At 37.9% G+C, this 21,722-nt stretch overlaps 2 protein-coding genes across 3 annotated transcripts in view; one reads left to right on the forward strand and one right to left on the reverse strand.

The window, feature by feature from the left end:
• ptprea (protein tyrosine phosphatase receptor type Ea) overlaps window positions 1-18,414 on the reverse strand; it is a 58,328-nt gene extending 39,914 nt beyond the window's left edge. Inside the window, exon 1 of one of the 2 annotated variants that reach the window (XM_056771402.1) lies at window positions 17,813-18,414. The gene's annotated coding sequence lies outside the window, so the exon portion shown is untranslated. Of the gene's footprint in view, window positions 1-14,378; window positions 14,472-17,812 lie in introns of those variants that run through there. The other variant, XM_056771404.1, reaches the window with a different exon arrangement.
• Window positions 18,415-19,552: 1,138 nt separating this feature from the next.
• LOC130439346 (clarin-3) lies at window positions 19,553-21,495 on the forward strand. Its single transcript, XM_056771939.1, has 3 exons — window positions 19,553-19,823; window positions 20,449-20,634; window positions 21,097-21,495. The coding sequence occupies exons 1-3, from the start codon at window positions 19,589-19,591 to the stop codon at window positions 21,366-21,368; spliced, it is 693 nt and encodes a 230-aa protein (XP_056627917.1). The 5' UTR covers window positions 19,553-19,588; the 3' UTR covers window positions 21,369-21,495.
• Window positions 21,496-21,722: the final 227 nt, after the last annotated feature.

The raw sequence follows: 21,722 nt of genomic DNA on the forward strand, positions 1-21,722 counted from the left end.
ACTCATGCCATCACTTCCTGTATCTGAGCAAGCGTTTGTGGTCAAACAGAAGAACTTATAAAATTAGCTATGCTGAGAAAACAGTTTTCACACATGTAAACCACCAACCACATGCAAAGAAACTTGAGAGAAAGAAATTAATAAAAATAATAAAATGCCTTTGTGAAAATGTGTTTGTCTTCTTCCCAAATATCGGTTTCCTACAGAGTGTGTCATCAGGACAATAGCCATGCCGTACGCATAATCACATGCGAAAGACTCATGGAGACGGACCGGTTGCCGTGGCTACGTCTTGGTTCTGTGATGAGAACAGGAAGGGACACTGTAAGGTACATATTAAACTACAGTATTTAACCAAAATGTTTTGGTCTAACTACGTGTAAGGGCTAATATCCGTCGCTGGTTTACAATAAATGGGTAAACTAGTTTATATGGACACATATTTAAACAAATTCCAAATAATGTTGCACGGTCAATGTGAATAAAGGTGCTGGAAATAACCACAGTTTTGTTCTGGTTTTATCCCAAAAAAACTTTCCCGGCGCAGCTGCATGTGGTTAACTGCCAGGAATGAGAGGAGGGGAAGAGGAGAAGAGGCGAGAAGAGACATGAAGAGAAGCAACCTTCTTAAGCGCTGTGCCTTCCTTAATAACAGACAACACGGCCTTAAACCTCCTCTAATGTCTTCACAGAACAATTTGGTAACACTTTAGTATAGGGAGCAATTCTCACTATTAACTAGTTGCTTAATAGATGCCTATTTTTAGCATATTGGCTGTTTATTAGTACTTATAAAACACATATTCAACATAACAATATTATGCTGCCCTAATCCTACCTAATACCTCAACCTAAAAACTACCTTACTAACTATTAATAAGCAACAAATTAGAAGTTTGCTAAGGCAAAAGTCATGGTTAATGATTTATCAATACAGAGAATTGGACCTTTAAATAAAGTGTGACCAACAACTTATGTAAATTAAAACAATGCCATTATTTAGTCAACCTCATGTTGCTTTTGACCAATGATTCATTTTAGTCTGTTTTATTACATATGTTCTTTAAACATGTATTGTGGGAAACATGCAAAAGTATTGTGTGCATGCACACTTGCACCACATGTACAGTTATCAGCTTTATCAATCTCTCTCTCTCTCTCTCTCTCTCTCTGTCTCTCTCTATTTCTACACACCTCTCTATCACCCCCTCTCATCTCAGTGGGGGTCTATAACTGTTAAGTGGTAATCTCTTGCTTAGCTGGTTGGCATGGCGACCGGAAACAGACCTGTATACTCTACTGAACGGGTCTTGACCCATACGTGTTCACTTGCAGCATAGCAACGCAAATGGCAAAGCATAATTGCTGCCCTTTAACATCGCACATTCGCAAATTATAACAACACTTGAGTACTCCGAACCCCTACAGTGGTTGCGTTAAGTGAAAATTCTCCGTCATTGACCGATTTTTTATACCAGTGAAGGATGTTCTGAAGGCCAACCGTCATTTTGATTGACAATGAGTCCAGTTTGTGATTCAATCATTCCAATCATTTCCTTTCATCGGAACGTGATCAAGCGACCAGAGGCACCCCCAGTCCTGAACGCGATCGCGCAAGGGACATGTTTGCCATTTATTACTCACAAACGCCTCGTCCAATCAGGAAAACCCAGCCTGGATCAGCGGAGTCTCGCCGTGCGGAGCCAGGGGCATGCATGAACAGGGCATTAGAGTATAATGCCCCGCCACCGTCTAATTGTTTCGACAAAGTTTCAAAACGAACTGTATATTTATTTAGGAAATATTGAGATTTATTTCTTATTATTTTTTTTCTTATTATTTTTGAAAATATATTTTTCTGGTATATATGCGTGTATGTCTATGTGTTTTATAATAAATAAAAAATAAAAAATATGCACAGTAAACAGATATATATTATGCAATAACTAATTTTAATTCTGGATTAATTGTTTGACAGCCCTACAACTACCACATCTTACGAATCCCTGCATTAGCAAGCAACACAGACGTCAAGGTCCAAAAAACACCTCAGGTAATAAAACCAATATTTTGGACTGTTTTTGTAAACAAGACCCAGATTTCATTTTTAAAGCCCAAGAGATACGAGTTAAAGGCGCAGTTTGTAAAAATCCACCGCTAGAGGGCGCACATTCAAAACAGATACGGTCAAAAATAAGAACAATGGCTAGCTTGATGATGCTATGAAGTTGCGTGGAATAATGTCTTCAACTCCACCACTAATAATCAATCAGACGTGAATGAGAAATCACGTTTATGGCTGATTTAAATAAAAAAAGTTTTATAATGTTGCGTCTGATGCCGTGCTTGTATTCATTACAGTCAATAAAATGTATTTATTACCGTTTAGTCCGATGATATAAAAAGTGATTACTGCTTGTTCAGTCAATATATACATGACACTCATGCAAAATTAAGAAAAAGACATTCAAACAATAAGACCAACCTTGATCTATATAATATTCATACGTTTTCTGTCATTAAAGGAATCTAAACAGTTGCTCACCTGTCTAGTAAAATCATGCAAGATCAGCATCTCAATCCAGTAAAAATATCTTTGTTGACAGAACCAGCTGCAAACAGTAAAGAATAATTGTGCTCCATAACGACTGCGCAAAACAAGAGAGATGCTTGATAGACGCTACAAACTAATCTAACCGAGGGTAACGCCACAGACTGTGTTATTAGGGAGGTGCAAGGTTTGAAGAAGTGTAACGGCTCACAGATCATGTGAGGCACCTCAGCCAATCACATAACGGCCTCTATTCTCCTTTCCTACATTCAGCTGAAGGTTGAAGGCTTTCCATCTAGTGTCTTTGGTAACGTGGATATTATGCCATTGACAGGCAACTGCCAAACACGGCCCTTGTCACTGGTTAAAATGACTGAAAGTACTCATATAAACAAAATAGATAACACTGGCCTAGTGGTTTTTGGATATTTCACAGCAAAAAAGTAACAAACTGCATCTTTAAACCATTACACTATTAACATAACACTTTCGTTTGTTCATTCTTTACCCTGACTTCAAAATCTCAAACTGGATAAACGTTTTCCTCCAGCCGATGCTTGTTTTTGTTCTGTTCATATTTCCTTCATCCTGGAACTACACTTCCTCCATCAGATCCGGTCCGAAGTTTATCTGATGGTGTGTTCTGAAAGACGGCCGAAGTTGAAATCCAGCGGTGTGCAGTCAAGCAGCACCGCATGCAAATGCAAGCATTCAATCGAAACACGAGATAATTGCATTCTTCAACCGCTCGTCTGCATGTTTATTATACGCTTGATTTGACCGTGTTCCACATTTCCATTAACTTTAGTAAACCTTCAGAACCACTGCAGTGTACTACAGTACTAAAATGTCCCGAGCTGCCTGCGTGTGGTGTTTCGGGCGTGATGTGCTGGATTATTCCACGAAAGCAATTTACATGTGGGATCAAAACGGCCATTCGCTTCATCTTTATCTCAGAAAAGGTTTAGGCTTCTGTAAGTATATCACCGAGTGCTGATGCCAGTAAGCTTTGGTTAAGTAAGCTTAACACTAACATTATTGCACACACTGTATTTCTTGTGTAAATAATGAATAGAATTGAATACTACAAGAGAGTTAAATCCTTCCTCATTTATAAATTGATGTGGATGACACAATTCTTTTGTCCTATTTAGTCCCAATTATAATTTACATTATTTTTCCTTTTGTGCAACAGGCCACTCACAAATACTCACAAAAGCCTGTTAACACAAACATAAACTCCTGTTCTGCGCTCCAATTGTCTATCACACAACAGGTGAATGCAAAGAGAGACGCAATGTGGTCGAAACGCTGGAAATGAATCTTGATGTATCTTGAATTCACATATTAACACAATCAAAATAAATGTATTAGTATTTATAAAGACTGATAAAAACAAATAGGTATAATTCATTTCAGATTTCAGCATATTCTCTGAGCATGTCTCAGTCAAGTGTCCGCCTTTCTAAGACAAAAGTGGGGTTCAAAAATGGATTAGGCATTCATTTATGCAGGAGCGGGATTATGGAAATCCTGAGTCTGCTCTGACGACAGTCACGGGAAAACGCCAGAAACAATGAGGATTTTTGTTGCGTTGCACTGACAGAAGCAGCCAAAACAATAGGACTTACATTCCTGACATGGTCAACAAAGATTAGAGGAGATGCAGGCGGAAAACAAGAGATCTCATTTATCAGTCCAATCCCACTGAACCAGAAGCAATGCTGTAGATTATGACATCACGACCACCAATCAGCGGCTGATATAATACAATATAATATAACACGATATAGTGCAATTTATATTAAATTATACAACTATATAAACCTGCACAGTGTGTTGTGATATGTGATGTGACATATTATATGATAAGATTTATGATATGATATATGATATAATAGAATTGTACAGTGTACTGTTAATATGACAACAAATTGAATTAATGTAATGTACAAATGTGTTCTATTATTCTGAAATAACTCTGATGGAGGGTCAGCCTTTCTTATTGGAATAAAACAATTCATAGAGTGTGTGTTAGTGCGTGTGTATGTATGTGTGTGTGTACGCAAAGTAAAACCTGTTCCTCAGAAAAAGTGTAAACATAGGGCACTGTGGCATTTCCTATTCTGGAACAAACCCATTTCGATGTCAGAATAGGCCCTTTATGCCTTTTAACATAAACATCTTCTTGTGTAATTTAATCTGCCTGTTTCCATCCATCCATTAATTCATTTAATCACTTCTGATGTTTTTCTCTTCAGCTTATTAGATGTTTTAGTGAAACCCTTTCCTAATAGCACTGCAACCAACTAACAGCCAATTAAAATGCAGCAAATACTCCAGAAGCAGGTTTTTTCTTTCTTCTCTTCTCACATGTCAAAGGCTGGAACGCGCTGTTACCAGAGTTAGCAATTCTGTTCATATTGTGCATGTACTTGAACACAACACACAAATAACCCAAAGCTGTTGTGGACATGGTCTGGTCTAACAAACTATTGCTGTTTTAACCCACACATTCAAATAAAGTCGGTAACACTTCAGTATAGGGGAAAATTCTCAGTTTCTCATTATTAAAGGCATGATGGGTGATCCTGTCCAGAAAAAAATATTTGTCATGTTGGTTGGAAATCTCTTTCATCCTGATAGCAATCAAGAAGTACAGTGGTCAAATAATATTTGTATAATTATATATCGTCTGTGAAAGGCGTAGGACCAAAATACATTCGCCCAATCAAAACATTCTGGCCGAATGCTGTGACTGGTCATGTGTACAAATTCAGCCGACGTATTTTGCATACCACTGCGCACCCTGTTCACACCGACATCATACGTCATCAGCGCGCTCACGACCGCTTTGTCAATGTAGGGAGAATGGCGGACAATCATCAACAATCAACTTTTCTGCGGAACCGACAAGTAGCAAAGTTAGGGTGGGGTAAAGTAGGGTAAAGTTAGAACCTTTCCAAATCAACCACCCCACCGTTAACTACTGTTATTAACATGCCTATTATTGGCATATTGGCTGTTTATTAGTACTTATAATGCTCGTATTCTGCCTGACCATACTCTACATCCTTAATCCTGCCTAACCCCTTAACCTAATAACAACCTTACTAACTATTAATAAGTAACAAATTAAGAGTTTATTGGGGAAAGTCGTAGTTAATGGTTTGTTAATAGTGAGAATTACTGAAATGTGATAAAGTCAAAAGAACTTCAAGTGGTTTCACACTGGCATCTGTAATTCAATATAAGCCCTGCTATTAAAAATCTATTTAGTGCAACTGTAAAATTTGTTTTACTTAATACCTGCAAGTCATAACAAAACAGGGCCTCACAACTTCAGCTAAATGAACTAATAATGCGAAATCACGCTGAAAAACTGTTATCGTCCGTTGAGCTGAGAAGGAGGCGTCTTATCCTGAGTACTTGGCCTTTTGGCCATGCAACAGAAACAGACTCTGATGTAATGTGATTGTAAGCATTGACCCACCCGTTTTTGGACCACCCTCTCTTCCTGCTTCAAATTCCGGATGTAAACAAACACTGACACACAGCTGAGCTGTCTTTATGTTCGTGTATACATGAGCTCATGTTTTAGGAGAAGGAGCAAAACAACAGCTTCCGATGCATTGGGATGGGCGGCTGATCCACTGGCCTGTGCAGAGGTGACAGAAAGTCATTTCAAAAAGCTTCAAAAGGCCACGAGTTGAAAGTCAACAGAAATGCTGTAAATGATTCTAGTTGGAATATCAAGAGTCTGGGTGGAGATCTTGAACACTTCATAACCTCAGTTAGAGGATCATTGTCTGTCTTTAGGGTTCAATGAACTGTGTTCAATAAACGTTCGGTTTCACTCTATATCATTGATTGGCAAACAGCCACTCGAATTTCAAGTGTCACCAATGTATTGATGAAATGATCATTATTTCACCTTAGCCAATGAAAAGGCTACAAATGAGAATGGCAATACCAGAAGGTGCAAGATTCGAATGGTTAGCATAACCAGCAAGTCCGTGTAGTTCTTTAGAAAGTAGATTTACACCGGTGAGGGACCAAAGTGTTAATTTATCTCTGCTTGGATCAGCCAGCATTAGGTCTATTGGACCTGTAATGAATTATAATGCAAATCAGGGTCAAAAGTCAATTGTGCCTGATTTGATTTTTTTGCCAATGACTGCCAACAAGTGCACGGACAGCAGAAACAGAAGAGGACACTCATCACTGGGTCAACATTTGTGCTGATGGGGTGTTAAAGAGATGAAAATTAGATCGGAATTAATCTAAGACTACGACAGTTTAACCTTGTTTTCAACAACCAGTTCTAAAATCAATCATGAAAATAAAATCAATGCTTAAATAATTATAATAATATATATTTGACTCCAAATATATCTGTGTCACACTGTGCAGCAAACACTCAAATAAGTGCAAAATAAGTACAAATAATGTGACATTATAGTCAGAGTCTACTAAACTAACAATCACACTTCGGAAACATCCTGTATGAAATGCTTCGGGAGGGTAAAATGGCACTAAATGGATCAATGATCTTCATCTTGGGCCGCTGGTCTGCTTCGAAATGAAATCAATCTGAAAGGTTTTTAACATCTCTAAAAGCCGTCTGCTCAATCAGAGAGGAAGAACCGAGATGTTTTCAAACCACAGATTTACTATGAATCTTTCCTTCTATGACAAGGGCGAATTGAATTATAATGGCTTTAATTTTGCATGCCAGTTCAGTTGCAGAGTGTTTATTCAAGAGCAGATCAATACCTGTGAAGAAAGAAGTGACTGGGTTCAACCCAATGTGTCTAGAGCATTATAGATGGCTGCCTATAAAAACAAGCCTAAATGGTACCAGAGACAACAAGACAGAACAATCATCAACAAAAACAATCTACAGTTTTATCATGTCGATGTATTAATTGTGAATGAGATTTTAAACTAACATTGATAGGAGATCTATAAATAGCAAATTCTGTCAGGTCAAGCCATTGTATGATAAAAATATGATTCCCTTATGCTATGAAAACCGATCAAGTTTTAGATAGGGATGAACCGATGTGTAAATTTTGGCCGATATCGATTTCCGATACTTCTTGAACATTGGAAGCCGATAACCGATATATTGTCCGATATACTGTACCTAAATATTAATTTAACATTTTCTGTGACTGGGACTTTTTCTCCCTGAAAATCATGTACCAATCCTACTTTACACTAATTCAAGATTAATTAACTTTTTATCTTTTCTCGCATGTTTATTAAATAAACAAATAAAGATGTTCTCCCAGAGTATCCCAGAAAGGTGTTGTCAATAGCCACAATTCTAACAGGTCTCAAGAGAAAGCATTCAGACAGCAGTCGTCTTCAAACAATATGCTTTTGATTCTATAATTTTCACATTTACACATATCTACTTACTACATCAACAATGTTTTGCTAGTAGCAGTGTGTATGATCACGTCAGAAAAACAGTACTGTACTTTAACCAGAAGAAATTATATACAATTTATCGGCTAAAATATATCGCCCAAAATTGTATTATCGATACCGATAACATTTAAAATAACCATTTATCTGGCCTATACAAATATGGCCGATAATTTATTGTGTATCCCTAGTTTAAGACAAGTTTCTTTTCAGATTTGTCTCCTCCTGGGAATTACAATTTAGGGAGATTTAAGCAATAGCCTCCATTTATTCTGCGCTCAATCTCATTTCTATCTTCATGAAACGATTTGTGATTTTACTTTCTCTGTGGGGAGTGCTGGCTGACTTCAGCACTGAGACGCGCTGTGCTGAACCCACGCAAATAAAACCCACTATTACCATTCTTCTTCATCTGGTGGGAATCAAATCTGGCAGCCGCACCTCTGGGTTCCAACTATTCATCTCTATTTGTGGGAAACCGGATTGGTCTGAAATGAACAGCAACATCCACTTCAATCAGCTCAACGCTGTGCTGAGGAACAATAAGCAACAACTCCACTTGTGTGGCCTCATTTAGTAGGGCTGAAATTACACCTCAAACTGTTGTTAAAGTAATGACGGTATTTCAGGAGGCCTGAAGGAGACACACCCCGTGGGTTTTCTTAACAATCTCAGATGCGGAAATGACATCTTACTAGTGTCAAATGTAACAACAATTCAACAGAAATGACCTTGGGTATAAAAAAAGAAATGAAAACACATTGACTTCAAAAACACATCTGGAAGAGTGTTTCATAAGAGTGTAGGTGGACCCCGCTGACCATCATCTTGTTGACGTCAGGAATGCATGATTTAACCCTTATTGGTGGTTCTTGAAGTTGAAATTAAGAGACCATTCCAAATTTTGAAATAATTTGCATGTCTATTGTGTAAAATTCAGTGTAGCGTCTGTAGAATTTCAACAAAATCAAACCTCAGGAGTGACAAAGCCATCCAGCAGCAATGTGAAAGACTGACTGCATCACAAGACACATGAAAACTGTGATACAATTACAGAAATTTTCCTAAATGAATGCAGAAATATGACTGTTGTATTGCTTAAAAGTTCATTTGAACTTGTTTTCTTTGCAGTATTTGAGGTGGGAAAAAATACACAGCATATTTTCTTTTATTTTGACCCGTTTCACCAGTTTTCATTTTCTATAATAAATGCAAATAGAAACAATATTTTTATTAGAAATTTGGAAGAAATATTGTTTGAAGTTTACATAAAAAAAGAAAATAAAAAATGTTCGTTAACACATACCTTTAAATAGTAAATAAAAAAACACTTTGAAATTGTTTGAAAATGGTGTTTCGCAGCTGTTTTTGTCAACTATTCATGTACGCCTTCGTTGCTACCTTGGAATTATTACTTTATAAAGATAAAAAAATTAACATATAACCATTAGCAACCCGAGGGTCATAGGTTCGATTCTCAGGGAGCACATGTTTTGATGTACTTAACTATAGTATACTTTGAAACGCATTAGAAGTTCCTTTGGATAGTCGTCTCCCGAATGCATAATTGTAAATGGTCGACATCTTATCAGCAAGTGGTCACGTTCAGATTAAAAAACAACAACATCTGTAACTCCTATAGAAACCAGTACACAGGGATAAATCCTCACCGAAAAATCTCATGTCATTATAATTATCATACAGAGGGAGGGATCATGTTTACTGTACCAGAGTTTATGTTAAGATCTTTTTAGAGATATTGGAAAAAGCAAAGGAAGGATTGTGTTACCACGAAAAGATAAAGCCTAATGTTTAACTAGTTTCACTTACACAAATAAAACATTTTTCAGAAGTTATATGTGCATTTCTTAAGATCATATATTCCATGAATTAAAACCACAATAATAACCCAAATATTCTGCAGGACATCTGCAACATCTAAATTAATCATCGCACACCAACATAAAAAAGCCATTTCAGAACTCAACACTTTGCTATGGAGTCTAAAAACATTATGATAATGAACAACATTCTAAAGACAAACAACTTCAGGGAAGATACTGCATTGCTAATATCAAGAAACCATTTAAATGAGTTTAATGCAAGATAACATATGGTCATAAAAAGGCAAAGAAAAACTTCTGCCTGGGCCGATTTGACTATGCATTTCCAATTAAAAGAATAAATCGAATGAAAACAAATGTGAACTTAACTTAATCAGTTGTGTATGGAATGGTTTAATATTGTTCAGCCTTCAGGTCAGTAAAGAGATTCTGGGCTCTTAGCGGTTCTGACAGGCACAAACACTGAAAGATTTGTCCTTTGAACTGTGAATTATTAGACTGGATGTGAACACGTTCAAGTGTAACACATCACATTAAAACTGCCCCCGGGCAGCTGGAAGTATTAGAAATACATGGCATGTCTCTCTCAATCTCTTGACTGAACAAACTCAGTACATCCAGTCAAGGGCAAGGCAAACACTTGTTTTCTCCAAGATTTTGCCCAGCGTTTTTCTCAATGCTTTACAACACAACCTCTTTGTATGGCTCTGAAGGCTACAGTACAGTCCTTCTGAAGCTCAGTGTTCGTGTGATAACCGTCTCAATTGTACAAACCCGCTGGGTCTGAGAGCAAAAAAGCAAGAGTTTCATCGTTTCAGAGCCGTAAGGCTGAGATTTCCATGCATTAGAGATAGGTTTCGAGTCTGAGCATGCTGTCAACTGTACTTTTACAAAAACACCTTAACTGATCTGAAAAAAGACATAGAAAGCCTATTTAGTTGCAGATGTTCTAAAACAGAAAGTTCACCATAAAATAAAAATCCTGTTATCATTTACTCACCCTCGAGTTGTTCCACGTCTCTATAAATGTCTTTGTTCTGATGAACACAGAGAAGATATTTGGAAGAATACCACAGTAGAACAAAATACAATGGTTGTCAAAAACGCCCCAGAACTGTTTGCTTTCCTATATATTCTTTAAATATCTTCTTTTATGTTCAACTGAACGAAGACATTTATACTAGGGATGAGTCACGAATTTCGAATATTCGAATAGTTTATTTAATTATCGAATTTCGAATAGTGTGTGCGATCTTAAAAAACTTGCCGTGTTTTCACGTGTAACGCGTTTCTGTAACCAAAGGGTGGCTCTGCCAATAACGACGCACCTTAACCCTAAAGGCTGTCAATCAAGAGAGGAAAACATTTTCCCACAAGAATTGGTGACGAAGTTACGCACACTGTAGAGCCGCGTGACATAACGGAAACGATAAATTGATATCAAAAATGTGTTCTGTGTGGGGTCCTTTAATAAAATGAATAAGAATAAAGTGCAGTGCAAACTCTGCAATGTAAAGCTGGTTTATCATGGATCAACAACAACGACGCACACTCATCTGAGGGTGAAACACCCAGCAGGTCCATCCACAGGTCAGCAGTCAGGTGCTAGTTTATGGTCAGAACATTTGGATGCCAGACGGGCGGAGCAAATAACGGCTTTAAATACTAAGATGATCACTAATGATATGATTCAGATCGGCTTTGTCGGAGGAGAGGGTTTTAAAAATCTTATGGAGTTTGTTCAGCCCGAGTTTACTGTTCGTCTAAACCATCACTGCCAGACTGGAGAAACTTTATCATGACAATAGAAACTGAAGCCTTTAGAGCTGTTTATTCATGAAGTCGTTCCGGACTGTTAATAAATGACGTCACTCGGTTAATATGTTTTAACGCGTGTTAAGTCTGGTCTAAAATCTTTATGGCTTTAATATATTGTCCTGATTAATCAAACAGTTTTTTAGATGGTATAAATGTGCATGCTCATATTTTACAAGGAAATGTTCTAGCATTATGAGCGGTTGATGCTGATCGACGTACTGTTAATAAGTCCCGTCATTCGGTTTTTAATATATTAATGTTTCAGCGCGTTATCTTAATGTATGGCTTGATGTAAGATTGCCTATTCCATAATACATAAAGCAGTGTGACGTCATACTGATTTGAAGCGTAAATGTTCTCTCTCTCTCCGTTAGTGTGTGCTGGGAGGGTTGCGAATTTCGAATCATTTTCGAATAGTTCTCATCGATCTTCGAATATTATTTTTGCTTTAAATGCCCATCCCTAATTTATACAGCAATATTTCGTACTATGCTAGCTGTGGTCAAGAACTGTTAACGGTTACAAGCATTGTTCCAAATATCTATCTTTGTGTTCATCAGACATTTATACAGATTTGTAACAAATTGAGGGCGAGTACATGATGACATCATTTTCATTTTTGGGTGAACTGTATTTTTTATTTGGAGAACTTGGAGACTATTGCAGTGGTTTCTACATTAGTTAATAGCTAAAAACTTATGAATGATTTATGTAAACAAATTCATTTTTTAAGTCCGGCAATGATGAAACTGCTGAGTTTCGAGTGGGAGTTGGAGAGTGGATGATTTCTCTCACAGTATCAAAACACATGCGAATAAAATCCGAATTTACCAACAGCGGAAACTGAAAAAGACACGCGATTATTTCTGGTGGATTTTAAAGAGGCTAGAGGAAAACATGTGAAGAATAAATGTATTCATTCGCAGTTCTAACAGACACTAACTGTCACACACACTTGGTATGTAACAGTGTGTGTGTGTGTGTGTACAGACAGGTGGGTGTGAACTGTAAGAGTAAGAGCCATTACATCATTGATTCAGAGAGAAATTTGTAACATTTACTTTGAGTTCCGCTACATTTAAAAACAACAGGAGAGAAGATGTCATAGTGTGCTCCACCCAAAAACATCACACACAACTGGGGCACACATGTATAGGTATTTTTTGCTGTACAACACAAAGATACACACACAAATATAGTGGATGCTTCTTCAGGAGAGGTGAGGTCATCCAGATATCACATTTCAAAGAACTAGCCTGCATCTTTCAGTCTGTCTGTCTGTTTCTCTCTCTCTGGAGAGAGGTTGGGATGGCTGCACAGATCCTCACAGAGAAATCTGTCTGTTCGCAAAAACCTGTTACATTTATGACCCAAGACCGAGACACGTGAAGCAGGGCTGCAAGACTGTAGAAATGTCTGTTAAACTAAAGTAGTAAAATAAGAAGACACATTTCATCTGTATGACTACAAAATCTCGGTCATGACCCACCTCCTCCCCGAAGATTCAGGTCAATAATAAAAACCACATGACTGATATTGAATTCAGTTCAGGTTGTGCTGAAAGTCAAAAGCGCTCAAATCAACTCAAAGTAATCAAGTCAGAGAAAGCAGAAGAGTGCAGAAATGTGCTGGGAAATGCATACTGTCTGCTCTTTATATTTCTGGGCAGCGGGTAATAATAATATGCCATTATCAGCTCTTCCTCCATCAGCACAAATTCAATCCAGAGCTCCTTCCTGTCCACTCACTTCACTAGCAGACGCAACCTGGGAGAATCGTTAACATCACTTCCTGTCCCATTTCAGAAACAATGCGGCCATAAAAAGAAAACCACAAAAAAGTAACGTTTTAAAAAGAAAACCACAAAAAAGTAACGTTTTAAAAAGAAAACCACAAAAAATTGTAAATTGTCTCTTCTAGACAGCTATGAGATTCACTGGAGAGCAGACGCCAAACTTCAAATACCTCATGCTTCTTAGATGTTTCTCCCGGGAAACAGACCCCAGTTATCTCATGTGCGGTTTCTTTAGAGATCGATACAGATCTTAATGTTTTTGCCGCTAAACATCAAAAATATTTCAATCCAACCGTGACTTGATACATCAATAAAACAACTTAGACCTCCACTAGACCTCCAGAGGTGTAGAAGAACAACCTTTGAACAGCGTGTTCCTACAGGACTGACCTTTCAAGGATCTCTGTGTGATTTTTTTCTTTCTGTAAATATTGAGAACAAACATTTGAAATGAAATTGAAACTTCAATGAGCAAACCCAATGTTGCACAATATACAGAAAAACGCAATGTAAGATGTTACTTCCTTAACACTGCAATGCGATACAAATGTTTTTTTTTGTTGCAAAAAAAAACTTGTTTAAAATGTATTGTATTAAAATATATAAATAACTAATTAACATATTTCACATTCTTTCTGACTATGAAAACATTACTTCAGGACTTCAACAAGTTCTGAACACTACAACACAAATCCCTGCTAAAAATTCACTGGTCTCTTTGCTATCTGCATCTACCTAAAACTTTGACTACATGTACCTATTTGAAGAATTAAAATCATTCTGTTATCGCAAACCAAAATATTTCAGTCCTTCTGTTTTCTAGGATCTTCCGCATGCCATCTCAGCCAATCACAGAACCTTCTCACAGACTCACAACAGTCCAAAACAAAACAATCTATGTAGCTTTCGTAAGATTCACCTAATCACCACTAACCGTTAAAACCACGTCTGATTCCACAGCTCAGATATTTCAGGAATTCTTGCGTGTCCTCTGCTTCACCGTTGCTTCTGCGGATGTGCGCTTCTCATCTCCAGACGTGTCGAGGCAGGCTCAGAGAGCGAGGGGAGCGCAGGGAAAGCTCATGCAGGCGGCAGGTACAGCTCTGAGGATGTGTTTGTACAGCTGAGATTGAGAGCCCATCATGCAACCACGTGCTACGTGCACCTCAAGACCGTTCACCAAATGCTGCCACACCCTGTCAAACACGCAGCCCTGAATCCCACGCAGCGGATGGGCAACAGATGTGTAGCAAGAGAATCTTTACCCTGCACTCTTCATCCTAACTGTAATGCCAATGTGAATATAGTAAATAAATGATAACTAGTAGTTGTGCTTTTAGGACAAACATTTTGAAACTATTTCTTGGGGTCATAAATAAAACCTCTGGACAACAGTTTGACACATTAAAATTCGACTTAAAGACCAGAATATCATAAAGATTTATGAAAATAAAATACAGCCTAATGTTTTCTACACCATAAAGTATTGTTTGTCAAGAGTGGATTTCCAATGATATGGCAAAAATTTGAGTCAACTGTTAACACGATCGATATAGCCAGCAGCATAAGAAATTTGCTACTTGTGACTACTTGCAAGAGATGAATGGATTACAGCTGAACATGATCCAATTTAACATAAAAGACTCAACCGTTCAGTATCACTAACAAATCAACATATACAACAACATTATAGAGGCAAAACCACAACTAATTATATACGTTAATTCCTTAACAACTATTTAAACATCTCCGTGAGTCCCAATTACAAAGGCATACCACACAATATTTACAATAACTCTCCAAAAAGACAACATGACAGCTCATAATGGACATTTTTAAGTAGGATATGAATCCAAATGGTGTTTGATAAGAGAAAAACAGAGTAAAGAGAGCGAGAACCCATTTCTGCTTTTCCCGACAGGACGTTTCCCGTCTGCCTGTCTCTACTTTCCTGCGTTTGAACATAAAAGAATAGGAGAGCTGGAGTAAAGCTCAAATGAATTCATGCTTGAACAACGTTCAAGTTCTCTCCAGTGCTTTACACCAAGTGTATAGCAAATCAGCTCCCTGTTGCTTTAAAGACCGGGTCTCATGCCATGTCATGCATTCTGACATCCTTACACTGTCAAACGTGCTGACTTCTCATGCTCATGGACGTATTACGTAGTATTTCGGTAATTGATACACTCCCTCAGCACTCCAACTTGTTTCGGAAAGTTTTTTATAATTCTTGATCCCTGTAACAACATGAACTTCACACGGTAAGTCAAACTAAGTCATACGTCTGTGTTTTGTTGGCAATCGGCGTGTCCGTGCATAATGTACAAAACAGAAAAGGGATTAATGTGATGATGTGTTGCTTTCTCGTGCTTTAGTCCCATCCCACTCTCCCCACTAGTCCCACATCTAACAGCTTGTGTGTTTCCCAGAAATGTATCTTTTATAAATTTGCCCAACTCAATACTCTTTGAAGATATGACGTATGCAATACTACTGTATAGGCACTCAAGATTAATATGAGATTGACAGAGACTGCGTGTGATACGCCGTCTTTAATTCTTTATGAAGAATGATTCTCTCCATCTCAACTTGTCTGCTGTTTAACATCTGCTCGAGCATCTGTACAACTTCAGCTTTTTCAATACAGTATTGTTGGGTCTTTTATTAAGGTATATGTGATGTTACTTGTAAGTTGCTTTGGATAAAAGTGTCCGCCATCCTGTGATGTCAACAATTAAAGAGAATAACATTTTAGCAGACTTTAGAAACGTATGCACTGGATCCGACATTGAATAGTCATTTACATAAGGCCAAGAGGTCATTTGTGTGTATTTACTTTTTAAACCTTGTGTTAGAGAAGAGAACATCTTTCCTGTTTAATTATCTGAGCGGCTTAATTTTCTAACATGTAGAAACAAACAAGCTTTGCTCTCACTAATGAGCAACTTTCTTCCTCATCGTTTTGCTGCGCACATTTTCTACAAAGCGCCAGACCTCTTCTGACCCTGACGGATCTGACAAGCTCACGATACATCATCTGTTTCATCTGCTACTCTGCAACGTCTTTGGACCAATTAGTCCGAGCTTCCATCTATTACCTCCACATAAATCCAAAAAAGCTTCAAAGAGAAAGTGTCAAACGCAGTAACACCAATGAAAACACACAACATGGCAGGAGTACGTAATAGTGAAGATGGAATAATGCTAATGCACCCCATCTCCATACACAACAAAACCATTCAATTTTGCTCTACCCAACAACACAAGACTTTGAATGCAAACTCACAAAGTTATTTTATGGATATAAAAGACATTACTGCATCTCTTTAAATCCAAGATTAAATACAAGTTAAACTCTACAAACACTGTGACATGCAATGGATTCAAACCAAAGATCATTTTGACTGTTCTCTGTCCCTTCTCTGCAAAAGCAAAAAGACAACTAGTCCGTATCTGTTGACACACGCAATTTCTCTTCTGTATGTAAGCGTACAAAAACCACAGGCAGACAGAATGTGTCTTCCTTCGCAAGATTTTTAAATAAGAGAAGCGTTCTGGTGTCTTCGAATAAATACATTTCTCTAAATTACTCAACATCTGGTGTATTAAAGTCACTTTCAGAAAAATGCTTCAGAAAAACACATTACTGGTGTGCATACTGAAACAAAACAATGGCACTAATATATTTTAGGATACGTCAGAAAAAGTTATTTGCAGTTAAGACGGCTCAACCATTCATTTTAGACTAGGACTAGCCTTAAGCCTGTCTGTGGAACCGGGCCTATAAAAATTGTTATTAAAAACGTGCACATCTACAATGCTATAGTGTGGGACACTACAGAGCACAACTACAACACTTCCAACCCTACAGGCTTTATTACTCGGACTCTTGCTGTGGTTCTGGTTCTAGTTGGGTCTCTAGCTGTGGTCCTGGTTCTTTATTCCCAAACCCCTCTGATTCTGCTTTAAAAGACACCCACGCTCGCTCCCGGGGACCCGCATACATGACATTCCTCTCCTCCGCGTTCGCAGATCTGCAGGGATGAAGCCGAACGGTGATGCCCTACATCACCCTGAACCCATCTCCTCGCTCCACTAACCCACATTACAGTTACTCCGCATGCGACACGGTCAATCCTCCATACGTTTATTATAAGCAGCACGTGGTAAATATATAAGAACGAGTAAAAACGATTACGAAGTCGCGATCATGTTTAAGAATACACGGTTGTATCTCGCACACTGGCTCGCGCATATTTACGCCCCTCCGGCGTACTATCAACAACACATTCCTACACATGTGCTGGTTATAGTTTCGGTGTTTAAAACCCAAGAGATTTAGTTGAAATGAGTTGATAAATTCCTTACCGTAAACACAAACGCGTGTTTTCCAGGCGTACGGAGGTTTATTATCCAGTAACGTGACTGTAGCGGCCGGGCGCGAGCGAATAGCTGCTGTCTGAGGAGGGAAGAGCTGCGGATTGACTCTTTCAGCGGCTCGCCCGGTTCTCCGGGGCTCTCCTTGGGCTGGGAGCCGCCTGGCGATCATTTCTGAAATTATTCGAAAGACTGTAGGCGAGCAGCGTGAAAATCCAACATTCCTTGCCCGTACCTGTGTTGACGAGACTTGAAGTTTGTTCCTCTACGGGGCGCTTAGTGGCCCAAAAGCAGATTCGACCGTTAGGTTGCCTCAAACGTAGAGACGTTTTGTGACTATCTTAACATATGTATGAACCACGATGTATTATCGTTTACATTTATTATTTCACAGGAACAGTAGTTAATATAAATAAAAACGATAAAGTTTTTAAAAACTATCCAAAAAAGTATATATAAATCTGTAGCGGCTAATCACAGACACAAATGTGATTGGTGCATCCTAAAAGCGCTGAGAAAAGTAACACGTATTACGTGATCATGTTTGCCTTTGCGTTGTTTTCAACTGTGTACTGCACGTTATTTACACTTCAATAATAACACTGAGGAATCTTAATAAACAAATAATAGAGCAGTAAATAGTTAAAATAGGACGATTACTATTTTGACCCACAACGCGTCGATTCAAGACAGCTTCCGGGCCACTGAGCACCGCCCATTTTGAGAACACGTTGTTCGTGCACGTTGCATTTCTACTCTCTTATTTCTGTCAGTTAAGAACATCTGCTCGGCACAGCGGTTTGTTTGTAAAATGCGCCTTAACGTAATTAAAGTATCATCTGAAGACAATTGCAGAACAACAAACACAGCAGGAAAATACAAAACATAAGACAAATAACGTTATTTAAATGAAATAAAAATCTAATACATATTAAAGACAAGCGCCATCTGTTGTTCAAAACTATATTGACAGTTCATTTAGTAATTTCAATGTTGGCTAAAGTTGTTTGATATGTTTCACAGTACCTTATATTACCTTGTTTAATGTTTGATGGGATCTATCATTGTGACAACTGTTTATAATAACATTCCCCATAGGTGTGTGTGTGTACGTCATGTCCCCGGTAAAATGCTATCACTACAGAATGGACTTTGCACTTCTTGTCAGTGAGAATGTAAATGTAAATGAAGCATTTAGGTTATATATAGTAACATTTGCTTAAAATTAAAACATGTTTTCTGACATATGTTCCTGACAGAACCTGACAAGCCTCAAATTATAATATAAGATCAAGTTGGGCCCCCACACATTCCCACTTGTCCCTCCAAGAGAACTGCCCTTGTTTTCGGCCGATCAAACCCGTGTCTCTTTATGGTTTTTTAATCTCCAATGTAAACACCATGACAACACAAACAGCTCTCCCTGACTGCCATCGTGATTGCTTTATCGCTTTATTGCCCTCCTGGATGATGAATCTCACCATGAGCTCATCTGAGTTCAGCTCTTCCCACCCATGACCAAACCTTTTCCGTTACAGGGAAACACCTGATACTGGTTTCAGATCAGTAACAAAGTACAGCTTATATCAGCAGTGTTTATTACCCCACTCCCTCAACCCCAGACCCCCTCTCGAGCGCTCTTTTCCCAGCCTCAAGCAGGAATCAAATGATCTTTTTCCGTGTGCCAACCGAAAAACATTTTCAGTGGGAAATATATTGGAAAGCGTCCGAGCCAAGGACCTCAAAAACACCCGGTGACATCGAAAAATGCCAGCCGTTCAGAAATTAGTGCATTTCTTGTCAAGCGCGTTTTTCAGCGCAGCTGGTGTGGCTCTACTGGGCTATGGGATGTCTACAGACTGGGCCAAATCCACCATGGACTGCTCTCCAACTACTTCGGATAATTTCAATGGTTCATCAGCACTTGAAATTGGACTTTTCAATGGCACTGAGTTAAAAATCTCCTGCCCCAGGTTTGATACGCTTGGAATACGTGTTGAAGGTGAGCCGGTTATTTGAATTTAAAAGAGGTTTTGTGTGACAGTGTACAAATGAAAACATAAGGTATTTCTGTCTCTTTTTTTCTTTCTGGTTGTCAAACCTTTGTGAAACTAGTGAAATGTCCATAGAATATGTGATGTACTGCGTTTGTGTGAAAAGTAGGGGAGCTGACTTCATAAAAACGTCAAATGACTTAACAATAAATATATAATTGGATATAATAAATGAATCCTAAAGTGAATGCAGTTTTTGGGGAAATGTTTATTAAATGTTCAGTATGTTTTTAAAGCAATGACATAACAACAAAAATAACAAAATTTTAGAGAGACCCCTAAAGGCATCCGAAAGGTCTGGAGGTGTTTTGCTCTCACCGAATATATTACATTAATATAAATAGACCCATGAAAAATAATAAATAAACACCAAACACCAAGAGTTAAAAACTCACTAAAGTAATCTTTGGACTTTTTAAGGCTTGGCCTGAAAATGACATCACAGGTTATGTTGCTTAAATGTATTACATGTCATGTCGTTTTATTATAAAATCCACGTTGTACTGTAAATGTTATTTTTGCCAATACTGTATCAGCACAGGATGTTCTTCTCTTTTTCTGTTTGATTTTCAGTGTTTAAGCGTCTGGCAAAAATGGGTGGTGCTTCGATCGCACTGCATGGTCTAGTGGTAGGGCTGTTGGCTTTTGCTATTTTGGGGTCTGCAGTCAGTATTCTGGTCGCACTCTACAACAGCTTCAGTAATCCATATGAGACATATATGGGACCAATAGGGCTGTACACATGCAGTGGATTCAGTGGTGAGGTTATATTGAGTTTACTGTATTTTCTGCATAAACTGGAGTAAAATCCCTTCTGTTTTACAATGTATAACAATTTCAAAGAAAATCTTCAATTAAAATCAAATTTTAAGTTACATGAAATATTTATTAAAATAAATAAATAAATACTATTGATTATTCAGCCTGGAAGGTACCATTAAGACACACCAATCTCTTTTTCCAGGGAACCCTAGTCAAAACAATGCAAAAATATATCAAATAAATGCACAAAGAAGTTCTCAGTCAATGTCACAAATTTGCAGATGTTCGATTTATGATGTGTAAATTGTCACATTTTGACAATTTCAATTTGTTTTTAATACATTTCCAAATCCTGGTTATTTCCAGATTTAATTAAGAAATGGGGCCTCTGACTTTTGAACCTCATATGACAGATTCATTCAACTAAATTGTGTTCACTCTCTTTCTTCTCTCATCCAGCATGCGCGGCATCCCTGGCACTGATTCTGTATGTCTTGAACGTCTTTGCGGTTCAGATGTTTCAACAGTTGGTGTTAGCCGACAATGATCAAGTAAAGTTGAAGCATGAAAAGCCAGTACTTCAGGTTGGGTTCTATCTTCTGATACCGTACATCGCAACTAAACTGCTCTCAATCCTGATTGTCTATCTTTACGCACACGCTGCGTTCACACGACGCCAACAGCAGGAGAAACCCACAGAAGATGCGCCCAAAGACATCATGCTGTTCTAAATTAATAACATTCCTGATGTATTTCACTCATTTTGCCCTTCACTTTAAAATAGCCACATTACCTTTGTTTGCTATGACAAATAATTCATTTATTGATTTATTTATATGTATGATGTAGCCTATATACATTGACCCCAAAAAGTACTTGAAAAGATGTGTAATTAAGTTTGATAGAAAAGTATCAAATCAAGTATGCCCTGAGATGCTTTGTTTGAAAAGTTTGTGATAAATATATCAATATACTTATATCTATCTAGAAAGGTTTGTTTTATTGTAGGCCTACAGCATAAAGCAAAACAGCATTCAATATTATATTTCATAAATGCCATTTGTCTTTTGCTTTTCTACTTAGAA

This window comes from Triplophysa dalaica, chromosome 17 (assembly GCF_015846415.1).
Source record: "Triplophysa dalaica isolate WHDGS20190420 chromosome 17, ASM1584641v1, whole genome shotgun sequence".
In the NCBI taxonomy this organism is placed as follows: Eukaryota; Metazoa; Chordata; class Actinopteri; order Cypriniformes; family Nemacheilidae; genus Triplophysa; species Triplophysa dalaica.

Coding starts and splice junctions, on each gene's coding strand:
- LOC130439346 (XM_056771939.1), top strand. CDS start 19,589: ATGCCAGCCGTTCAGAAATTAGTGCATTTCTTGTCAAGCGCGTTTTTC. Junction 19,824..20,448: donor GCTTGGAATACGTGTTGAAG/GTGAGCCGGTTA, acceptor TTTGATTTTCAG/TGTTTAAGCGTCTGGCAAAA. Junction 20,635..21,096: donor CACATGCAGTGGATTCAGTG/GTGAGGTTATAT, acceptor TCTCTCATCCAG/CATGCGCGGCATCCCTGGCA.